Below are 12,889 nucleotides of genomic sequence, written 5' to 3'. Positions count from 1 at the left end.
GTTTGAGCCTTTTTCGCACAGCTTTGTTGAGTCTTCTGAGGCCAATCGGGTAGCGACGCATCCTTATGTGCGACCGGCGGGCGGCTTGTATAGCACTGTGTAACTGTAACTACCTACTAGTATACGGTCTTTATGGTATTTGGTACTGCACACTACGGTACTACCAAACCAACTGGAGATAAGATTAGCTCGGAGCTGGCTCCAACCACAACATGCGCCGCTGCACCGGAACTCTGATTGCGGCCTCGTGACATAAAACCACACTCCCGTTTGTGACCTTCCCCAGAGGCGGTATGACCTTCTGGCATTCTCCAAAACCCTATTGCGAACATTTTGAACAATAGAACGGTCTTCATGCTCAATAGCTGCCTGAATTCCCGCACGATATGATGATTCTCACCCTCAGGTTCAATAGCTAGGTGCCCCACCGCCGAATAAAAATGGCCGGGTACCCACCCATTTCCTCCATCCCCGGCCGAGACCGAACAAGGTCGACAAAGTCACAACGCACAATCGCAGCCGGTGCCAAACGTGAACCGACGTCTGCTGGTGCGCCAGAGCTTCAGGATGCGCAAAAACCGAAAGAGTGCGTCAACCTGCAAGTAACCGCTCCAACTGAGGTCTAACAGGCGGAACAGCAGGAGTAATCTCGACTTCCACAGAATCGAACACTCTTTTCCGAAGTATGGGTATGGATATCTCGGAACCTCATGTACGACCCGCCGACCAATTGACTAGACACTGACGAAAAGAATGCTTTTTCGCCGCAGAACTCTGAAGGGTGCAGTCAGAATGCCTCAACCTTCCTCCATGTTTCTGGTATGTGTGGCTTCTCAAGCGACTGCCACAGAACCCCATGCTGATGAAGTATAGAAGAGGCTTGCGCCTCAGACGCACGTGAATACCCTCGACTCCAGACCTGAGTGCGCGCCCCAGACTCATCTGTCGAGCACCGCCCATGCGCCCAGAGGGCCTTCACCACCCAAACGGCGGAAACTCAACCACAAAGACGCTCGTCTCAGGGGTCCTGAGGAGGATGTTGCCGACGCCGAACAAGATGCGAGATCAAGGACCGAGCGTCGCGGAAGCCAGACGAGCTTTGCACATTCTATGTCGCCTGTCCTATCCGAATTTCAGAGCGTGGAGGCATCCACCCAACTACGTTCGGGACGTGGTCACAGACGTAACCGCCGGCCGCAAGCGAACCGATTTGCCAACACGGCCAACCATGCGAGATGGAGCGGGACACTCAGCAGGCTAGAATCCATGGAGAGCTTTGACGAGCTCGCGCCAGCGCAGAAACCTCCAGCTCGCCAGCAACGGACTGCTCGGCTCATCTCTACGGCCGGGCCCAGGCCCAATGCTTCCTTTGGGGATCCTGCGGACGAATTTATTCTCCAGAAGCTTGCTCCGGCGGGCTCCCCAGGCCGGGCTCATGACAAGAAGCGCCCCATCAATGACATCGATGACCACGACGAGCTAGGGGAGGAAGCCAACGGCCGAAAGCGTGTCAAGACCGGTCTCAGAGCGCCGACGGAGGGCTCGGTGAAGCCTAGTGCCCCAAGTCTATCAAGGAGAGGAGACTTGAATCCAACCAAGTGGGCGAAGAAACCGGGAACGGACACCGTTCCTACCGGCGCCCGTGTCCAAGCCGCCGTGTGTCAGCCGAGTCTTCGGTATCTTGAGGGCGATAGACCAAGTCATTGCATCTTACGACCCGCGGATGGCCCTGAGCTGCGTGTCTTCACAGAAGACGGCGGGCAAGCGGAACCCTATCACTGGCTTAAGATAACAGGGAAAGTGAAGACTCTGACATACCATCCAGAAAGCAATATCATTAAAATCAAACAGGCGACGGATCAGACTCTCTCCCCACCAATTGGGCAGTCGATGGTCCTCAAATTTGCTACGAACGCTGATGCGTCATGGGTCGCTGAGTGGGCTGCGGGAAACCTGACGATCGAAGTCACTAAGGAAATGGACAGGTATTGTTGACCAGCTGCCTCTTTCGTTCTGGCCACACTGACAACTGATTAGGGACAGACTTGGCCTGGTCTATGATCGGCTAAGTGAGGCTGTGAGCCTAGCGGCAGGCCGAACATCGGCAAGGCGACTGTCTGATGGGGTACTGGCCGGCGCGCCTCGCAGAGTCGAAATGTCACCCAAGGAGAGGCCTGCGCTTCCTCACGCCGTCCCCGCCAATGTCCGGACCCCTCTTCGGCAGCAGATGCAAGTCTCAGCGCAGCAGCAGACTCCCTCACGCTCCCAGGACCAGCACTCCCCTGAGCTTCACCCTCACAGTTCCCGCTCCTTGAGAACAGGGGAAAGGATGGGGCAGGTGCCGAGAGCCGAGGCACCCCGCGCACCTGTCATACATCGCTGGTCTGAGGAGCATTCAGACTGGGAAAAGGAATGGGAGATGCCTCTCATCTTCAATCGCGCAACCGTGAACAAAGAAGATATACCGAGACTGGATGAGGGTCAATGCTTGAACGATAATCTCATCGGGTTCGGTCTTAGATATCTCTTCGACAACTACGCGCGGAGACACACCGATCTGCACAAGCGCGTTTACCTACACAACTCGTTCTTCTACGAGAAGCTGAAGGCGGGCAGAAACATAAACTATGACGGTGTCAAGAGCTGGACCGCCAAGGTGGATCTATTATCCTATGACTACATCGTGGTTCCCGTCAATGAGCATTACCACTGGTGGGTAGCAATCATATGCAACCCCGGCAAGCTGGATCCGGATCTCCGAGGCACCCCAACTAAGACGGATGGTTCGAGCGGCACGGAGGTCGAGAACAAGGGCGACAAAACGTCGTCCGACATCGCGACGGTAGACATGGTCGACAAACGACCGGTGCAATCAACCCATGGAATGGCAAATGAAGAACCTGATCTTGTCAAATCCGACATCGTCGACCTGGTCTCTGACAATAAAAACGTCAGCATAGACCTAACGGCGCGTGCTCGACCAAAGCAGAACAGAAAGCCAAGACCCACTGGGAAGACATACAACCCACAAGACCCGAGGATCATCACTCTCGACTCGCTGGGCTCAAGTCACCCCCAGGCCGTCACGCACCTCAAGAAATATCTTCTTGCGGAGTTCAAGCACAAGCGAAATAAAACCATTACCGACGTCCCTTCGCAACTGGGAATGAGAGCCACCAACATCCCGGAACAGAACAATCTCTGTGACTGCGGTGTCTACCTTCTGGGCTATATCCAAGAGTTTGTGAAGAGCCCGGACCTCTTCATTGAAACTCTACTTCAGAGAGAACGGCCTGACTGGGATTTCAACCCCTCCGATCTGCGGGAGTTGTGGCGGGATACGATCAATATCGAACATAAGTTATACCTGGACAGGCAGTTGGCAGGAAAACAGAGGAGGTCTGAATCATCGGGCGCAAAACGCACACCTAACGGGAGTGCAGGGCCGAGCTACCACCCGTCACGAGAAACTAGCGCGGCTACCAACGGACAAAAGAACGCGGCTGGGTCCAGGATGGACTCTTCCGAACCGACAACCTCAACTAAGACCTCGACAACCCCCACCAACTCCTCTACCGACCAGCGCGCCGCTGGGGACGGAGCTACCCGCTCTTCAACGCCGGAAGTGGCTACATCATCGCCGCAGCAAGCTCACCGGCGAGCTGTCTCAGCTCCAAAGATCCAGGAGAGTGTGGAAACTCCAGAAGAAGAGAGCGTGGTCATCATCGCGCCTCAAGACTCTCAAGACCCTCAAGACGGCGGCGCTGTCCTCCCCTCGATCGAGGCTCCAGACGTCGAGAAAGTGCACAAGCCGTCAAAGGAGGAGCGGGATGGCGAACCACAGTTCATCGCACAACTTCCATCCTCTTCCACCCAACCGACCACATCGGATGATGAGGACGATGACCATGTCGCAGAAGTCGACCCGAAGTCGTTCTACCACCAGTCGCGGTCCACCAGCAAACGTGGGGATGCGCAGTCGTCCCCTGTCCGCGGACAGCACCGGCGAAGGAAGAAGGCTACGACCAGCCCGGCAGTTCATACTAGCAGCCGGTTTGTCGTTGATGGTTCCAGTCCGCAGCTCGGTGATGATACCCTAGTCGTGCAGAAGGCGGAGCTGATAAGGCATTCCGATACCATCGACCTCACTTAAACAGGCTTGAAAGTGTTCTGGGCGGGCCCAATTCTTGATATGTCTCGCCTAGCTTTGCTGCTGCTTTTCCCCCTTGGCTGTCAGGGCCAGGGCTTGGGCGTACTGTTTTTCTTTTTGTTTCCTTTCTTTTTGCCCTCTCATCTGTGGTTGGAGTACCCTATCTCGCAACTGCTTCCTTGCTTTTGTCCCATTCATCGGAGGCCGGCGCAACGGGGGACCATTTGGAGTCCGGCATAGCATATCCTGGCGTGACAGGGCAGGGCATGGCATGGCATGGTACGGCACGGCATTCGGTGTCAGGGGTTGTTTGTTTCCCCTTTTGCTTTATCGCGATACCTAGGTACCTACTTATTCGGGCGAGGGGCCCATCAGCAACAAGAAACAGAGATGGACTGGCTCCGGCTGATCGAGGTATATCGAGGTGTGATGAATAGGATCAATCACTCGATGAGTGCTGCTGCAAATTGCAACTGACCATGTGACGGTTCGAAACCCTTGCTTTCGAAATCGGCTTGGGCGCAGGTGAGATAAGTATGTACATACATTACAACATGCAGCATCCCTCGCTATGCACTTGAATTTTAGACTCTAATATGTGTGTTACATCAGAGGTGGGTGACAAATCACTGTCTTGCCTCGGGTATATATCCATCACCACAGAGGAGAGAATCGTCTGTGCTCTCCCACATCACTCATCCTCGCCCTCTGCGGCTGACACCCCATTCGCCATCGCCTCATCCTGCTTCTGCTTCCTGGAATCCACCCTGGGCACCTCGAAGATGACGGCACCGCAACGCCCTTCCTTCATGTACTTCCACCTGCCGAATCGCATCTCCTTGCCCGTGACGGCCACGACGCAAAGCCCATCCCGACCCCTCTCTCCCCGCTCGAACATGGCAATGTCGTTGACGATGCCGCGGACTAGGGCTCCGTCTTGTCCTTGCTCACCCGAGACGTCCGTATGTGTTCCGTTCGGCAATGATGATGCTGCTGCTGCTGATGATGATGATTCTGCTGGTGGCGATGATGAGCCGCCCAGCACACCAACCGGCTCAATCTTCCTCTTATCTTCGCTCAGCCTCCACACACGGACGTAGCCATCCCAGCTGCCGGTCAGGATGACGTCTGAATAAGGGAGCGCCCGAAGAGCAGTGATTCCCCGCGGTTGCGGTGCGGGTATGTCCTTCGGGTTGGGGACCTCATCCGCCGACACCTGCTCCGGCTTCAGGGGCGGCTCGATGCCGTGCGCTCGCGGGACTGTGTGGAGCGGCTTCTTGCGCTGGATACTCCACAGGGCCAGGTCACCGTTGTCGCTTCCCGTCACAAAGTGTTCCTCGTCGATCATAGAGATGCGGTCCATGCTGCCCTGGTGCGCTGCCGAGGCTGGGTCGATGTTGGGAGGCAGCTTGTGCTTCTTGCTGCTGCTGCTCCCTCCCTCGCCGCCTCCGCGGAAGATGAGATACTGCTCGTCGGCGACCTTCCAGTAGTGTGCTGTGCGGTCGCGCGCGCCAACACTGACGCAGCGTTCCTGGGCCAGCGCGTCAATGTCCGGGATCTCATCGCGGTGGCCGAAGAGGGACTGAACGTAGGCGAGCTCGTCCAGGGACCAGACTTTGACTGAACGGTCCTTAGATCCAGAGTAGAGTTGGTTTGTACCGCGGCGGAATGCCAGGCTGATCACAGCATCACGGTGTTGTTTGAAGGCGCGGATCGGCTTGAGGTCGGCGGCGTTGTAGACGACGAGCCGGCTGTCGGCGCCACCCGTTACGACGTATTTGCCGTCTTGGGAGGCCCTGACGACTAGCGGGGCGCCTGTGTGGCCTTGGTACGTCTTGTCTTTCGTTTTACTTGGGTTCGCTTTGGTGAAACATATCCTCTCCGGTTTCCGTTTGGGCGGTGCAGGGGGCTTCTTGGGTTTCCTCCGTGTTGTCTGGGGCCATTGGTTTTTGGGTAAGTCTTGCAACTTCCACTTGGTCAAATACCCGTCCTTCGTCGTTGTATACGCGTAAGGAGCGCATACAGCGACCGAGGTCACCGAGCCAGAGTTCCAGCGAAACTGTGTATATGATGCCTCGCCGAAATTCAGCTCGAAAGCCAACCGACGGTAGGCCTTGCCCTTTGCCTCTGCTACATCCTCTTGCAACCGCTCCGCGAGCAGATCTCGGTCAATCTCCTCCGCATCGAAGGCATACTCATCCTCCAGTTCCACTTCCTTCCGTGTCTTCTCGAGGTACCGCTGCGCAAGCCTCAACCGCTTCTCGGCGGCCGTCTCCCCTTCGCTGTCCGAATCATCCGAGGCGGCATCGGAGCCGCTCCTGTTACCAACGTCATCGCCGCTCTCGTCGCTCTCGAGATCGCTGCCTGATATCGACTCATCCCGCTCAATGGCCTTCTTCTTTGCGGCGGCCGTTGGTTTGGTGGGGGCCTTGGCTGTTGATTTAGATGGCGTCTTCGTGGTTGCAAGCCGCTTTTTCGGCGCTTCTGCTGTTGTTGGGCGTTTCCTTTTCTTTTGCGCGCCGGGTGCCGTGAAGAAGGAAGGCATTGTGGACGGTTCCGGCCAGATTGCGGTGCCAGTGATTGCTGTCGTCCACGATTCCGACTACCTTGCCTGGCCTGGGACAGCTTCAAAATTTCTGAGCGGGTCCAGCAAAAAAAGTTGGCCTTGCATCGGTGGAGAGACACCCCGATGCCGTGCCGCCACACCTCAGCCCCACTCTGCTGGGGCTGATCGATCTGCAGCCCCTGCTACCCGTCCCCTTGTCCGTTGGTGGGCAGGTGTCCGTGCACCCAGGCTGAAGCTCCAAGTGCGCGTTCGCTCCTGCCTGCCTGAAGCTCCAAGACAGCAAGCGGAAGGGAGCTTGCCTATCCACAACAACAACCACACCGGCGATTCTCACACAACGCAAACATGTAAGCTTGTGCAGCCGAAGGACTCAAGAGACGGCTCAGCTAATCGCAATTTCAGGGAGGTTCTCCTCGGAATCACGGGCAAGGACTTCACCTTGATCGCGGCATCCAAGGCCGCCATGCGCGGGGCTACCATCCTCAAGTCGTCCGACAACAAGACGAGGCAGCTGAACAAGCACACATTGATGGCGTTCTCTGGAGAGGCTGGAGATACGGGTTGGTGATATCGAACAGGACCGATGGGCGCATTGGCCCTAGCTGATCCGGTCTGATAGTGCAGTTTGCGGAATACATCCAAGCTAATGCGCAGCTCTACTCGATGCGCAACGAGACCGACCTCTCCCCTTCAGCTTTAGCACACTTTGTTCGCGGCGAGCTAGCGTCGAGTCTGAGGTCGCGGAAGCCGTACAACGTCAACCTCCTCCTGGGAGGCGTCGACCCCATCACACACAAGCCAAGCCTGTACTGGCTAGACTACCTTGCCGCGTTAGCCCCGGTACCATATGCGGCCCACGGATATGCCCAGTATGTACCATCTGGATCATACTCTCTCAGCCCCGCGGTTGCGTCATATGCTAACCTCTCTGCTAGGTACTACTGCCTCTCTATCCTCGACAAGCACCACCACCCGGATATCGACATCGAACAGGGCATGAAGCTTCTCAACTTATGCGCAGATGAATTGAAGAGGAGATTACCGATAGATTTCAAGGGCATGGTGGTGAAAGCGGTGACAAAGGACGGGATCATTGACATGGACTTTGACGATGACAAGGTAGTCAAGAGCGCTTGATTTTCTGGGGAATGGGGAATGGGGTTCTATCGTGTATAATACCCGACCCGGCCAAATGCGCGCATGGACGGCGGCCGAATGCCTGCTTTGCGGTATCATGTGCTCGTTTAAGCCAGGTGATACTCTCGAAGCCCGCTACATGTTACTGGAGTCTCGGCTCCAGAACCGTCGCACCAGTTAGACACTACTTAGGTCATGCTCGGCTGCGTAAGTTGAATGCTGTTATGTATCCATAAAGGCCGCAGCCTCTGGACAGTGCCTGTTCTGCCTTACTGTCCTTAAAGCTGGAAGGTGCTTAATGGACGGTTGACCGCGATTCAGCCATTCGGAAAATGAATGTCGACAATTGTAAGAGTATACCCCCACTCTCGATCTGCGGGAAAAGGATCAATTTCTGGCTTAAACCATTCGAAGGCATCTTGCAGCCAGTTTGAGTTTTCGCTCATCCGTGCAAATGGCCCATTGATGACCGTGATGACATCTTCGCTCCCACTGTGCCTTCACGATAAGGCATTTGATGGTCAAAAGTGGGACCAGTGAGGCTTATCAATGAAGTGGGTTGCGAGCCCCGCGAGGCGGTGAGCTGAGTTGCCTCTACAGTGATCGAGACTGTCTACACGTAGTGTATGAGATGCAGTGTCGGAGAGGCCGAAGCAAATAATGCCTATACCACAGAAATCTAGCTATTCGCAAGTGCTTGTATGGTGGCGGTTTCGCCTCTTGTCTGGGATGAACATCCACGGGGTCTCCGACCGGAACCCCACCTTGCGACGGAACGAGAGCTGTGGATGATCTGTACTGTAGAGCTGGTGAGCCATATCTGATTCTGCAGTACGGTATCCTATCTGCTATTCCTTTTGTTATGGGACAATCTCTCTCTTTCGAATTTGGAATTTAACTTGACGAATCTCGAGCGCTTCGTGCCATGTGGGGGACCAGCCGTCATCTCCCGTACCATAGAGGTACCTTTCATATAGATTGCTGGGTAGTGAGTGTTGTGAGCAAATGAGAACCCCTTATTATGGATTGCGCTCGTAAGGAGGGACAACGCAAAACTTAGATCTTCAATCGTAGCATGACGGGCTCGTCTGACCAAAGCAATGTCGCCACTCAGGGAGAGAGTTGGGACTGGCCCAGAGTTCCCTGTCTCGCCTGTCCTCTCCCCCACCGAATGATCTCAGTGAGTTCGAAGGAAGACTCAGGGTGGCCACAGCCCCAGACCGCACAACCGATAAACCCAGCACTTGTGAGCAGGCTCGCAGGACCCTTTTTCCCTTTTATGTGGTGGCGGCTTGGACTCATCCTGCAAGTTGAAAACTCGCCTTACCAATCGCGGAAAAGTGGGCCCACGTCCCAATCCAAAACTCTTTTCCTCTCCTCGCTCCCCCATCTTCTTAAAAACTCTTCCTCTTCCCACACATCACAAGGATTCTCGGATCCAAACCATATTCGAGTTACATTTCCTCTTACCATCTGGTCTCTCCTTTGTCCTTTTTGAGAATCTGCATTTCGGGTTTTTCGAAAGGATTGCAGGAGACACGCTCCCTCTTAATAATTCAGTTTATCTGAGGCGAGCGCCATACAACACAGCAACCACAAGCAACATAGACGTGGAACGCGAACTTAGGGAAACGACAGTTTCAGTTTCTTCGCCACCTTTTGCGCTACTTTCGATCTTCACAAGCTCGTTCTTACAATCACTCTCATTTGAACAAATCGTTCATTTGGAGAGTCGAGAAATCGCCGACTGACCACCGACCGACCGGTACTACATCAAGAAGTTGGGAGAAACATCCATCACATACGCAACTTTTTTATCACAATCATGGCGGATCAACTCAGCGGCAACATGGGCAACCTGTCCCTCGATGGTGCCCAGGCTCCTCAGCCTACCACTCGTTCGTACATTCCTCCCCACTTGCGTAGCAAGATGGCGGCTGGCAATACGGCCCCGAGCAATGCTCCGCAGATGGCCTCTCCCCCCGTGAATGGGCCGGGTCCTATGGGTGGTCTGAACAACAGCGCCTGGGCTGGGTATGTTACAATGTCACCTCAGACCGTGCCTCAACAGTTCGGCGAAATTTTCGGCACAAGTTTGCTAACTCGAGGATAGTAACAACAATTTCGATGCTCGCGGTGGCAACTGGGCAGGCGGTTACGACGCCGCACCCCCTCAGCCTTGGGGCGGCCGTCAGGGCGGCGGCTTCAACCGCAACGCGTACCGTGGTCCCGCCGGCGGTGGTGGAGGTGCCCCTATTGGCGGTGGTGGTGGCCGCGGTGAGGGTCGCTGGATTGACGGCAAGCACGTTCCGGGTCCTGCTGACCCTCGTCTTGAGCGGGATCTCTTTGGTACTCCCGACGACCCGAACAAACAACACACCGGCATCAACTTTGAGAAGTATGACGACATTCCCGTTACGCCGTCTGGCCGTGATGTGCCGGAGCCTGTCTTGACCTTCAGCAACCCTCCGTTGGACCCTCATCTTCTCTCCAACATTGAACTGGCTCGGTACAAGATTCCAACCCCCGTTCAGAAGTATTCGATCCCGATCGTCATCAACGGTCGGGATCTCATGGCCTGCGCCCAGACTGGTTCCGGCAAGACTGGTGGTTTCTTGTTCCCCATCCTCCATCAATCCTTCACGCAAGGCCCCTCTCCCATCCCTGCACAAGGCGGTGGCTACGGTCGTCAGCGCAAGGCTTACCCCACGGCTCTGATCCTTGCGCCGACTCGTGAGCTGGTTTCCCAGATCTACGATGAGTCCCGAAAGTTCGCCTACCGCTCTTGGGTCCGCCCCTGCGTCGTCTATGGTGGGGCCGATATCGGCTCCCAGCTTCGTCAGATCGAGCGCGGTTGTGATCTGCTTGTCGCCACCCCTGGCAGGCTTGTCGACTTGATCGAGCGTGGCCGCATCTCGCTCTGCAACATCAAGTATCTGGTTCTCGACGAGGCTGATCGCATGCTTGACATGGGTTTCGAGCCCCAGATCCGCCGCATCGTCCAGGGCGAGGACATGCCTCCCACGGGTCAGCGCCAGACACTCATGTTCTCGGCCACTTTCCCTCGCGACATCCAGATGCTCGCCCAGGACTTCCTTAACGACTACGTGTTCCTGTCTGTCGGCCGTGTTGGTTCGACTTCGGAAAACATCACGCAGAAGGTCGAATATGTCGAAGACATTGACAAGCGCTCTGTTCTGCTTGACATCCTCCACACTCACGCCGGGGGCCTTACGCTCATCTTCGTGGAGACCAAGCGCATGGCAGATTCGCTCTCCGACTTCCTCATTAATCAGGGCTTCCCCGCGACCTCAATCCACGGCGACCGCACTCAGCGTGAACGTGAGAAGGCCTTGGAGCTGTTCCGCAACGGAAAGTACCCCATTCTTGTTGCGACCGCTGTTGCCGCCCGTGGCTTGGACATTCCGAACGTCACTCACGTGATCAACTACGACTTGCCCACAGACATCGACGACTATGTCCACCGTATCGGTCGTACGGGCCGTGCGGGCAACACCGGTATTGCGACTGCATTCTTCAACCGTGGCAACCGCGGCATTGTCCGGGAGTTGCTCGACCTGCTCAAGGAAGCCAACCAAGAAGTCCCGCCGTTCCTCGAGACCATCGCTCGCGAGTCATCGTTTGGTGGCGGTGGCCGCGGTCGCGGCGGCGGCGGTCGTGGCCGTGGCCGTGGTGGCAACACCGATTTCCGCAAGTATGGCGGTGGCGGTGGCGGCGGCTTCGGCGGCGGTGGCTTCAACGGCCCCCAGCAAGGCGGCGGTGGCGGCTTTGGAGGCGGCTTCGGAGGCCCTCCGAGCGGCGGCTACGGCGGCTATGGCGGTGGTGGTTACGGCGGGGGCGGCTACGGCAACCCTGGCGGTGCCGGTGGCCCTGGCGCTGCTTCTTGGTGGTAATGACCTCGACGATATCACACTGTGGTGCCTCCCTCCCGAGCACCTGTTTTTCCCCCTTTCCTTTCCGTCTGCAGTTGCATTGTTCTACGCGCGCGCCAGCATTAACATTCGGCTTCGCGTTTGCACGTTCGGGATTTCTAATGCGGCGAAAACATGGCTTATCATTTCCGACGGGGACCTGGCAGGATTCGATGCTAAGGTTCCCCTTTCTGGCTTTGAAGATAGACCGGGCTTTCCTGTTCTCTGATACGGGAAGACTCGACTCGACGATTTGATACCCTTAGACCAGAAGACTGGAAACGACGACAAACGCCCTGCGCGCACATGCTACGGATGGCATGGTTCGCAGGCCTGGTTGATGAGATCTAGACGGGATCTCGGATCGACCCTCACGATTGTCATGTTTCTGCCTTTGGCCTGCTTTTCGGAGAGGGCTCGATGCGTTCACATAGAAATGGGGGTCATGGCACGCCGCAGGCTCTTTGCATTTTTTTTCTTCTTCTTTTTTGCTACTTCTTTCCTTGTCACGACATCATCTCATAGACAAAAGTGGATTTCTCGGTTCTCATCTCTGGTCGGTTCGGCGGCCCGAATTCGGCTAGGCGGTCTCAGGTCCAGGGAGATATCCGGGGGGTGCTTCAAGAGCTCGAGAGATGGACTGGTAATATTTCGGCGGTTGAGGACTGGGAGCAGGTTTGATGGAGCATGATACCCAAAACCCTTCGATGATTTCAGCCAGAGGAGGGGAAGAATGCTCCCCCGGCCCTCATCGTTGGCACTGGAACAGCACCTGCGATCTGCGAAAGGGCAGGCAAGCGCGCAGGAGAATGGGCGCGCATTGGGTCAGGCTTTGGCAGGCCTCGGTCCTTTTGACCGAGCAACTACAGTACTCGAGTAGTGCTTCTACTCCGTGGCTCGAGACCACAGTTATAACTGAGGAGTCCGAACAAAAAAACAAAAGACACATGCTGCTTTTACGCTGAGGGGAGCACAAAACTGTGTGCCCTTCTCTGTCCTTCGTGCTGGTGACGTGAAACTCCGGATGAATATGTGAAATGTTGTCTGATTGTCGTAACTAGCTACTCCAAAGCTGGGCTCTTGTTTGGTCAATGAGGGGCTTCA

General features: G+C 55.8%; 5 protein-coding genes across 5 annotated transcripts; 4 read left to right on the top strand and 1 right to left on the bottom strand.

Moving 5' to 3' along the window:
* Positions 1–183: 183 nt before the first annotated feature.
* B0T15DRAFT_500513 (uncharacterized protein) lies at positions 184–4,629 on the top strand. Its single transcript, XM_062867372.1, has 5 exons — positions 184–586; positions 639–689; positions 771–819; positions 874–1,985; positions 2,038–4,629. Exons 1-5 carry the CDS (start codon positions 441–443, stop codon positions 4,151–4,153), a joined length of 3,474 nt encoding a protein of 1,157 aa, XP_062724522.1. The 5' UTR covers positions 184–440; the 3' UTR covers positions 4,154–4,629.
* Positions 4,630–4,635: 6 nt separating this feature from the next.
* Positions 4,636–6,777, bottom strand: B0T15DRAFT_525142 (WD40-repeat-containing domain protein). Its single transcript, XM_062868823.1, has one exon. It carries the CDS (start codon positions 6,693–6,695, stop codon positions 4,842–4,844), a length of 1,854 nt encoding a protein of 617 aa, XP_062724521.1. The 5' UTR covers positions 6,696–6,777; the 3' UTR covers positions 4,636–4,841.
* A 200-nt stretch (positions 6,778–6,977) lies between these two features.
* Positions 6,978–8,318, top strand: B0T15DRAFT_525141 (nucleophile aminohydrolase). The gene is made up of 4 exons (XM_062868822.1): positions 6,978–7,063; positions 7,119–7,276; positions 7,336–7,585; positions 7,652–8,318. Coding segments are annotated over exons 1-4 (612 nt in total). The 5' UTR covers positions 6,978–7,061; the 3' UTR covers positions 7,854–8,318.
* Positions 8,319–9,678: 1,360 nt separating this feature from the next.
* B0T15DRAFT_390704 (ATP-dependent RNA helicase ded1) lies at positions 9,679–11,767 on the top strand (the record flags this gene model as incomplete). The annotated part of the gene is made up of 2 exons (XM_062864552.1): positions 9,679–9,887; positions 9,967–11,767. 2 exons carry the CDS (start codon positions 9,679–9,681, stop codon positions 11,765–11,767), a joined length of 2,010 nt encoding a protein of 669 aa, XP_062724519.1.
* B0T15DRAFT_525137 (uncharacterized protein) lies at positions 11,761–12,744 on the top strand. The gene has a single exon (XM_062868821.1). It carries the CDS (start codon positions 12,126–12,128, stop codon positions 12,474–12,476), a length of 351 nt encoding a protein of 116 aa, XP_062724518.1. The 5' UTR covers positions 11,761–12,125; the 3' UTR covers positions 12,477–12,744.
* The last annotated feature ends 145 nt before the right edge of the window (positions 12,745–12,889 follow it).

This window comes from Chaetomium strumarium (assembly GCF_033439665.1).
Source record: "Chaetomium strumarium strain CBS 333.67 chromosome Unknown B0T15scaffold_2, whole genome shotgun sequence".
Taxonomy (NCBI): Eukaryota; Fungi; Ascomycota; class Sordariomycetes; order Sordariales; family Chaetomiaceae; genus Chaetomium; species Chaetomium strumarium.
This window is presented reverse-complemented; position numbering and strand designations above follow the sequence as displayed.

What these genes read in the sequence shown, in the direction of transcription:
- B0T15DRAFT_525141 (XM_062868822.1), top strand. An exon ending in TGGAGAGGCTGGAGATACGG is followed by an intron (nt 7,277 to 7,335) that starts GTTGGTGATATC and finishes CCGGTCTGATAG; the next exon opens with TGCAGTTTGCGGAATACATC. An exon ending in GCGGCCCACGGATATGCCCA is followed by an intron (nt 7,586 to 7,651) that starts GTATGTACCATC and finishes CCTCTCTGCTAG; the next exon opens with GTACTACTGCCTCTCTATCC.
- B0T15DRAFT_500513 (XM_062867372.1), top strand. Translation starts at nt 441, where the DNA reads ATGGCCGGGTACCCACCCATTTCCTCCATCCCCGGCCGAGACCGAACA. An exon ending in GATGCGCAAAAACCGAAAGA is followed by an intron (nt 587 to 638) that starts GTGCGTCAACCT and finishes CAGGCGGAACAG; the next exon opens with CAGGAGTAATCTCGACTTCC. An exon ending in AACCTTCCTCCATGTTTCTG is followed by an intron (nt 820 to 873) that starts GTATGTGTGGCT and finishes GATGAAGTATAG; the next exon opens with AAGAGGCTTGCGCCTCAGAC.
- B0T15DRAFT_525137 (XM_062868821.1), top strand. Translation starts at nt 12,126, where the DNA reads ATGAGATCTAGACGGGATCTCGGATCGACCCTCACGATTGTCATGTTT.
- B0T15DRAFT_525142 (XM_062868823.1), bottom strand. Translation starts at nt 6,695, where the DNA reads ATGCCTTCCTTCTTCACGGCACCCGGCGCGCAAAAGAAAAGGAAACGC.